General features: G+C 42.2%; 1 protein-coding gene across 3 annotated transcripts; it reads left to right on the top strand.

Moving 5' to 3' along the window:
* The first annotated feature begins 1,900 nt into the window (after positions 1-1,900).
* LYRM9 (LYR motif containing 9) lies at positions 1,901-8,240 on the top strand. Of its 3 annotated transcripts, none has more exons than XM_042442308.1 (4): positions 1,901-1,963; positions 4,512-4,650; positions 6,940-7,032; positions 7,829-8,240. In XM_042442308.1, the coding sequence occupies exons 2-4, from the start codon at positions 4,525-4,527 to the stop codon at positions 7,844-7,846; spliced, it is 237 nt and encodes a 78-aa protein (XP_042298242.1). In that variant the 5' UTR covers positions 1,901-1,963; positions 4,512-4,524; the 3' UTR covers positions 7,847-8,240. The 3 variants fall into 3 exon arrangements, with proteins under 3 accessions (XP_042298242.1, XP_042298241.1, XP_042298243.1); XM_042442307.1 differs by lacking the exon at positions 1,901-1,963 and adding an exon at positions 1,970-2,910; XM_042442309.1 differs by lacking the exon at positions 1,901-1,963 and adding an exon at positions 3,023-3,465.
* Positions 8,241-8,898: the final 658 nt, after the last annotated feature.

The raw sequence follows: 8,898 nt of genomic DNA, 5'->3' as shown, positions 1-8,898 counted from the left end.
TATGTAAATTTTTAAGCCTTGTAGCTGTCACGTTTTTATTGTTGTAATATGCTGATTGTTGTAATCCCGCCTCGATCCGTAGGGACAGGCGAGAAATAGAAATAATAATAATAATAATAATAATAATAATAATAATAATAATAATAATTATTATTATTATTCATTGCATTGCCATAGGTCAAAGTCAACTTTACAGCAGTCAACAACGGACAACAACCCAGATGCTCCAGAGGGTTCCAGTGCTTGGAACAATGGGTTGCTTGGTGTGTGTCGCCGTACGTCAGAAACAACTTGAAGGCACATAACAACAACTTTTTCTTTTTCTCTCTACAAATTTCAGTCCAATCAAGGCAGGATAGGCTTGGATTTGTGCTCTGCAGTGTATCCGCCAGAGGGCATCCATTCACTGCTTGGCGCCTCTTGGTTCTCCTTGACATCCCCACAATGATTGCTGGTAATATAGAGATAGAAAAAGGATACAGAAGAACTGAAAATTCCCTTTACAATTCAGATTCTCACTCCCTTCCTGGAGTAACAGTGAAAGTTGCTCATAGAAAGCAATGGAGAAATAGAAGATTTGGCTGTTTGATCAGGCATAATGAACCAGCGTGGCACATTAATTTGAGCATGGGAGTGCAACTCTGGAGTCCAAGAGGATTAGGTCAATTCCACAACAATTGCACTATTGGAAGTTAACAGAATAATAGCGCTATAGCGATATATATTTTCACACAGTTGCACAATTTGTCTGTAATGACGACATAAAAACGAAAGAGAACTGCTATTGCGTTCCACATCCATCCATTAGTATATCGTTCTTACATTGCAATTTGAACGTTTCATACATGCGCCATTTCCGCGCTACTGCACACGTCTGAAAATCGTGTTTCTGTCCTGCACAGAATAAAATAAACTTTCTCTAGTTCACAACATTATTTTTATCTGGTGCAAAGAAAAACATGCCCTATGCCTCAAAAGAAGACTGAAATCCGCTACAAAACCAATCTGGGTACAGGTCCCGTATTGGCCACCGAATTAAATATTATTAACGTCCGCACCTTCGCGATCGTGCTTCATTCACACTACTGTATTGGCAAGCTATTTGTGGCACTTTGCCATGAATTAGAAGTTGCGGGAGAATTCCAGTGTGTGCATGGGAGAAGTATTGAATGAGCACATTGTCGTCAGAAAATCTTCATGCAATTGCGCGATTATATCGGGAGCATTCCTTTTCCTCCTGTTTCTTTTCCCAGTCTGATAATTTACCAAGATTCGAATCTCTGCTTGGCCATGGAAACTAGTGGGTGACCGTAGACAAGTCACACAATCTCAGCCTCATAAGTGACAGGTTCGCCTTAGCATTGCACTAAGCCAGAAATGACTTGAAGGCACAGAACAACTAATGATCGGGCGACATTATGCTGGGGAGGTACAGAATTCATTATCCCCCCCTCCCTCTACTTAGTAACATCTTAATCTTAAATAAAACCTATTATTATTATTATTATTATTATTATTATTATTATTATTATTTCATGCAGGGTTGAATACACATTTCCCACATAGAACAGTATGATACATTATGTGCTTGGCCACACGTTGTTGTTGTTGATTTTATGTGCCTTCAATTGTTTCCAACTTATGGCAACTCTAAGGTGACCCTGTCCCCTATTTATCTATTTAGATGTTTAGTAAGCTGTTTAGATGTAGTGTAGTGCATGGCTTTTGCTCCCACCCTGAAGGCTGCATTGCTTAGATCTGCTTTCCTGCACTAACTGGGGCTTATTTTTCTGCATGGAAACCACCTTTAGGACTGGGCTCAAAAAGAAGGCATCCACTGAGAGCTCCAAAGTTGCCTATCAAAATATTCCTCTATAGGTTTCATAGCTCTGTGTTCTCTCCAAGACCCACCCCCCCTTGGAGGCATAGACTGCGCATGCGTCCTAGGGAGCCTGGATTTTTGGTAAGAATAGCAAAGAGTGCGTGCATACAGGAGTCTGCATTGCATTTGCATTGCACTCCATTTGCATTGCACTGTGGATCCAAATGCAGTGCAGATGGAAGGGCAAAATTGGGAAGCAGGATACCCCAAAGTTGCATAGGGGTCTGCAAGACTGTGGAGGCACTGGGTGTTACTGGTTGAGTGATAAAGCAATGGCTCTTGCAGCCCAGTCTTTCTCTTAAGGAGGTAACCATGGTGTACCAGCCTCTTCCTAACAATCTTGCAAGGCTGGTCAGTCTAGAGTCTTCAGGGTTCATGCACTCTGACACTGCTTTAACTGCCTTGGCTCCACTTTATGGGATCCTGGGGTTTGTAGTTTTCCCTGGGACACCAGAGCTCCCTAACAGAGAAGTCTAGATAGTGTGCAAGATTGAAAATGTCAGCATGCCATTGCATGGAGCCGTGGTGCTTAAAGCAACGTATAATGCAGTTTTGACACTGTTTTAACTGTCTTGGTGCCACCTTATGGGATCCTGGGATCTGTAGTTTCACGGGGGACCCTGACAAAGAAGTTTAACATCGTACAAAACTGCAAATCTCAGAATGCCATAGCATCCTGGGGCCATGGTGGTTAAAGCAATGTACAATACAATTTGGACACCGCTTTCGCTGTTTTGGCTCCACTTTATGGGACCCATAGGGAGGAATAGATGTAAGATCTTACAGACATGTTTGCCTTCGATATGCTTTTCGTTTCTTTCAGTGATTTTATTTACTCAGTTTTGTGACAGGTCCCACTGTATTCCGAAATCCCCCCAAATCCGAAACACTTCTGGTCCCAAGCATTTTGGATACGGGAGACCTAACCTGTTGCCCTCCAAGGTCCCCCAAGGATGGTTGCCAACCCCAAGCATAGCCCACTTATGTGACAGGAGACATTTTTCCTTCTGCGTCAGCATTATTTACAGTTATTGATCCAGGCATAAAAATGTCTCTGTGTTGTGTGTCTTCAAGTCATTCCCAACGTATAGCGACCCTAAGGCAAACCTTTCATGGGGCTTTCTTTGCAAGAGTTCAGAGCGGGTTTGCCATTGCCTTCCCCAGAAGCTGAGAGAGTGTGACTTGCCCAAGTGGGTTTCTATAGCTGAGTCAGGAACTGAACCTTGGTTTCCAAAATCCTAATCCAATGCTCCAACAACTACAACCTGCTGGATTGTAAATGCTGAGGATTGAACCACAGACCTTTTGCGTGCCAACCAAGTGAGCTTGGGTCGTCCCTAGAAACAGGCTTTTCTCCTTGGAAATATACTGGTAATGATAAAAAGCCTGTGCGCACACATACCTGGATCCAAAACCGTTGAACTCAGCAGGACCTTTCTGAGCCGATGCACCACAAATATTCTTCCTTTGAACATTCTTGTGGTGTGTTGCCTCTGGCATCCCAAGAGACCCCAGCATCGTATGTACGACTTGAGATTTCGAGTCAAGATTTCCATACATACACACACACATCGAATGTGATGGTGAGTCATGGAGAAAAATGAGCCCTAGGGTAGAGCGTGGGGTTTGGATTGAGATTTCAAAGTGCGAAAGTGTCTAAAGTTAGCATGGCAAATTAAGCTTTGAGCTTCAGATGGAAAATTGGGCGCTGGAGCGCATGGAGTTGCACCATTGTGCAGTAAACAGGTTGGAGGGCACGCACTGCAGCCGGTGGCATAGGTGTGTCCTCCGAGGCCCCCTTGGTTCATTTGGCGACTGACTCTTAAATATAACACTGCTGGTTTGTTAATGTTTAGATGTGTAACAGGTTAAAGGCATGGTAAATTGAACCCCCGGATTAGCTTCTTTTGGATGACAGTTAAGTCCATCCAAATCTTGATGTTTCTGGGTGTGTTCTTTGCAAAGGCAAGTGAGGCAGCAAAAGGTGAGTTCTCTCTTAGGCAATTAGGTTTCAGGTTGTCTTGGATTTCAAAACGATGACTTATTTTCCCAGATTCATGGTGTGATGCCTCTTACTTGTTGCATTTTTTCAAATCCCCAAGGAGTTTTGAGGGTCAGCCTAACTGGCTAGTTGGCCAGTCTTTATTGATCATTGACGGGGATCCTACAGGAGAAGGCATCACATCTCTGTAGCATCCCAGAGGCCCACTCTGTTCCACAGCCATGTCTTTAAATCCCATTGCTTGTCATAAGGACAGACCTGTAGCCACTGAGTAAATTTGGGGCCACAAGTGGTGGTAATTCATGATTATTAACAACTATAAATGCCCCCCTTCTACATCACAGTGTGCTAAATTGTCAGCTTCATGTGCCCATTCCTTTGAGTTGTCTTATTCTTTTTTATCGTTGTGTGCCTTCAAGCTGAACCGAACTCTGGTCTCCAGAGTCCTAGTCCAACATGGAAACTACTATGCCATGCTGGCTCTTACTTGGGGATAAAAGTCATGCCATCACAGCCACAATTTGGGTTGCTTGCATGCTGTGTTAGACTTTGAAGGGTTTCTTTGTGCTTTATCATTATTATTTTTAAATGATTTTAAAATTATTATTTTTTAAATGATCCGAGTAGCTGAGCACAGAAAATGGCTCCTCTCCCCGGGGCGGAATTGGTGAAGAGACCGTTGCAGCTTTATCGGTACTTACTCCGTTGTTGCAAGGCGCTTCCAGGAAAGAATGTCCAAGAACACTACAAACATGCAATACGGCAGGTAAGAAGAGATCTGCGTGTTTTGAATCAGGGTCATAGAATCATAGAGTTGGAAGAGACCACAAGGGCCATCCAGTCCAACCCCCTGCCCTGCAGGAACTCTCTATCGAACTGGGTATCAAGAGACAACTCTTGGGCTGGAGGGTCACATTGCTGACGCAGAAACAGGGTCGGGATGACCAAGCGTCCTTTTCCAGGACATATCCTACATTTCATCCTTCTGTCCAGGAGGAATTCCATAATGTCCTCTACTTTGAGCATGGAATTTATATTTATATTTGGTTAAAGATGCTTTCCAACCCAGTAGCTTTATCCCCGTTGACATTAACAGATTTTTGCCAATCCAAATGGAATGGCCTCATAGCCCAAAAAACCCACAACAAACTATGGATGCCGGTCGTGAAAGCCTTCGACGTCACAAACGGAAGAAATCTATAATTGACAAATTGCCAACAATGGATTTTTCGGTAGCGTATATCCAAATGTTAGGGTGCGACAAAGGAAAGAAAGACATTGCTCAGCCTTATCAAAGATGTTGACTTCCAAACTCATATAAGGCAGGCAGTGCCATACCTTACATTCAAAGGCAATAGAGGAATGTTTGCACCTGCCAATGGCTTGACAAACATGAACATTCCCAAATTAAAAAGAGCTGGCTTGAATGCTCTCCCTTCTGCTATATTAGATGGCAGCTATAAAAAAAAGATCCCATATTGGAAATGGATTTGCTCCAGTGGTTTGGACGAAGTTGAGTCGGTGTGTCATGTCCCGCTTTATTGTACTTTCTATAAAGATATCAGAACCTCACTTATAACTCCTCTTATCCAAAGGATCCCTGGTAGACGAGATAAACTCTATGTAGAATACCTTCTCTCAGAATTAAATGATCAAATAACTGCCAAAGTTGCTAGATTCTGTTCAGCTGCTATCAATTGCCATAGAGGGGTAGAAACACAACATTGTTAAATATCTGGTTATTAGGCCTCCCGTTGCTTCCTTCTTACAATGGCTGGAAGGATTTTAAAATGTATATATTATGCCCAGTTGATTGTCCTGTTATGTTTTTACCTATTTATTATTGTGCGGACGACTTGCCGTATTAAATGAATTGATTTATATTAGTGTTTTCGGCTTTTATTTGGTAATGTCCTACACTTTCCAACTCTGTGATTCTGTGATATTAAATAAATTACCAGGATAAAACAGCAGAAAGGGGATTAGTTTGCTCTTGGTTTGAAAGTGAGTGTTGTTGTGGGAGTTTGAATCCAAAGTGTCCTGTTCTGCCCTGGCAGAATTCAAAGATATAGCCATGTTAGTCTGTGGAATCAGTACGTAGAGAGATCTTGTAGCACCTTTGAAACTCACTGAAAGAAAGAAGTCAGCAACATGAGCTTTCGTAGACTTCAGTCTACTTCCTCAGATGTATTGAAATTTCTTTCTTTCAGTGAGTCTCAAAGGTGCTACAAGATCTCTGCATATTGTTCTGTCCTGTTTCTTGCAAACTCCAGAACTATGTTGCATCAGAAGGAAGAGGAGGTGGGATCCAAAGCACGCATGCAGGATAACCGTTCTAGTTCTGACACCAACTGCTTTCACCATCCACTCTTTCTCCAACTTATTTAACTACTAAAACTGCAAACAAAGGACCTGAACAGACAGGCCAAAATAAAGCTGCTTCGGATCACTTTGGAGGTATGCTCTTTAAATGACACATGCATCTTAAGAGGTCAAAAGCTGTGCCAATGCTGTGCTCCAGTCCTTAGGACTGGAGCATGGCTTTGGCGTGGCATCCGACCTCTTAGGATGCATGCAACATTTAAACAGCATACCTCCAAAGTGACCTGAAGTAACTTTATTTTGGTCTGTCTGTTCAGGCCCAAAGTTAACGTTATAGACTACCCTGGTGTGAGTCAGAAAACGTAATTACAGTACTAGAAAATATTTTGAGCCTTAAGAAGGAATATAGATACAGTAGGTCCTTGGTATCTGCTGGGGTTTGGTTCCAGGACCCGCTGTGGATATCAAAATCTATGAATGCTCAAGCCCCATTAAATACAACGGCATAATAAAAAGAGTGTCCATTATGCAAAATGACAAAATCATGGTTTGCTTATTGGAATGTTAAAAATATATATTTTTAAATATTAAATATGTGGATGGTGAATCCATGGATTAAAAAAAAACACCTGTGGATTTGGAGAGCCAACTGTCCTTTCCCCCCCAGACCAAGATCAGGCCGACTGAAACAGGCCGCTCTGTTAAAAATCTGGATCTGGATTTATTTTTGCAGAGTTTCAAAGTCCATGGAGACGAAGACAATCCCGAGAGGATTCAGCAGATCATCAAGCGGGCCATTGAAGATGCCGACTGGATAATGGAGAAGGTAGGTCTTCCCTTGAATGTTCTGGTTCAAAGGTTGTAGGAGAGGCAGCAGGATGCCATTGTTGTCAGATGGCATCACAGCTTAGTTCTTCTTTGGGCTTACCCTCAAACGCAACAAAAATCCTTCATCTGAAGGGCTTTTAGATGAAGGATTTAGTCATGATATTTTTAGTGTCGAGGCTTATGGGAATTCTGGGGACTCCATAGGATGGAGCCATGACAAATAAAGGTGTGTCAAACTGCATTAATTCTTCAGTGTAGCAGAAGATAACAAAGAAAGGGCTAAAATTTGGTATGGCACAGTCTTTTTCTCTCTCTTCTCTCTCTAATTTATTTCATTCATAAAAACAATACATGAACAATGTGAAGTCTAAGGCTTTCACGTCCGGCATCCATAGTTTTTTGTGGGTTTGGGGGGCTATGTGGCTGTGTTCTAGAAGAGTTTATTCCTGACATTTCGCCGGCATTTGTGAAGATGCCAACCACAAAAAACAATATATGAACACACATATTTTTAGGAAATATAGGAGCTATATATCATTACTGACAATTATATAATTTTGTGTGCATCTCCCATTCTATGGCAGACCCCTTCTTTGAAGAAACGTGCCAAGAAAAATCCTTACGGTTGCCATAAGTAAAAAATGACTTGGAGACACACAACAGCAACAATTTTGGCAGAACACACTGTCAAATAAATTGTGCAAAAATGGTTAGCTTGAAGGATCAAAACTGTTTTATATTTGTTTTTCTTAACCCTCTGGTTTCTTCCCTCTACCCTTTTCCCTCCGTTCTAGTATAAGAAACAGAAATAAAGTGAGAAGGCAAATAATTTTGTGCACTGATCAGATGGAGAAGACCAGTTTGGAAAGGCAGCTGTGCCTTTGCGTTACGGATTGTAGAAACCAAAGTGATAAACTCTGCCTTGACTATGCCAATTGCATACGTTTGTCATCGCTGGCCATCTATCTGAGTGAGGTCTTGCCAAGAGGAACCAGCGTTTGAGTCAAGATTCGAACATTAGCAAGGAAGAAAGTAGGTTTTTTTCCAATCAAAATAGTGGTGACTGTTCAGAGAGCATGGAGCAGGACCTGTCTTTTGGATCATTTGAAGACTCTCCATTATGAATGTATTGCCAACATGCTCAAATTCATTCAAACTGAGTAATCCTGAAATCATAAACCACTAATAAAGATGCTCATGTCTCAACTGAACCAAAATGTGTCATTGCAGCACTGACGCTGACTACTAGTCCCTCAGGTCAGGTTATCACAAGGTGTAGATCAGAGGTGGAAAACTGCCGCAGGTCCGGTTTGGCAGTTTTCTGCTACGAAGGCTACCAAAAATGCCAAAACGCACACAAACGTGGCCAGAAATCTATTTCTGGTTTGGACAAAAGGGACACTTTTTGTGTTAAAAAATGAAACGGGGTGGGGATTTTGGAGTCTTAGGAGACCGCAAGTTTAACGTGAGCTTGCAATGGAATCTGGCAGCTAAGAAAGCCAATACAATTTTAGGCTGCATCAATAGGAGTGTAGTGTCTAGATCCGGGGAAGTAATAGTGCCACTGTACTAGAAATCCACTTTGATTAGAACTCACCTGGAATATTGTGTCTAGTTCTGGGCACCACAATTCAAAAAGGATTTTGAGAAGCTGGAGCGTGTCCAAAGGAGGGTGACTAAAATGGTGAAGGTTCTGGAAACCATGAACTCCTATGAGGAGGGATGTTCAGCTGGGTATGTTTAGCCTGGAGAAGAGACGATTCAGAGATGACATGATATCCATGTTTAAATATTAGAAGGGATGTCATATCGAGGATGGAGCAAGCTTGTTTTCTGATGCTCCAGAGCAGGGGTAGGCAACCTG

This window comes from Sceloporus undulatus, chromosome 11 (assembly GCF_019175285.1).
Source record: "Sceloporus undulatus isolate JIND9_A2432 ecotype Alabama chromosome 11, SceUnd_v1.1, whole genome shotgun sequence".
NCBI classification, from domain to species: domain Eukaryota; kingdom Metazoa; phylum Chordata; class Lepidosauria; order Squamata; family Phrynosomatidae; genus Sceloporus; species Sceloporus undulatus.
The sequence above is the reverse complement of the archived record's forward strand: the minus strand, read 5'-3'. Positions and strand labels throughout refer to the sequence as shown.

What these genes read in the sequence shown, in the direction of transcription:
- LYRM9 (XM_042442308.1), top strand. Translation starts at nt 4,525, where the DNA reads ATGGCTCCTCTCCCCGGGGCGGAATTGGTGAAGAGACCGTTGCAGCTT. An exon ending in ACAAACATGCAATACGGCAG is followed by an intron (nt 4,651 to 6,939) that starts GTAAGAAGAGAT and finishes TTATTTTTGCAG; the next exon opens with AGTTTCAAAGTCCATGGAGA.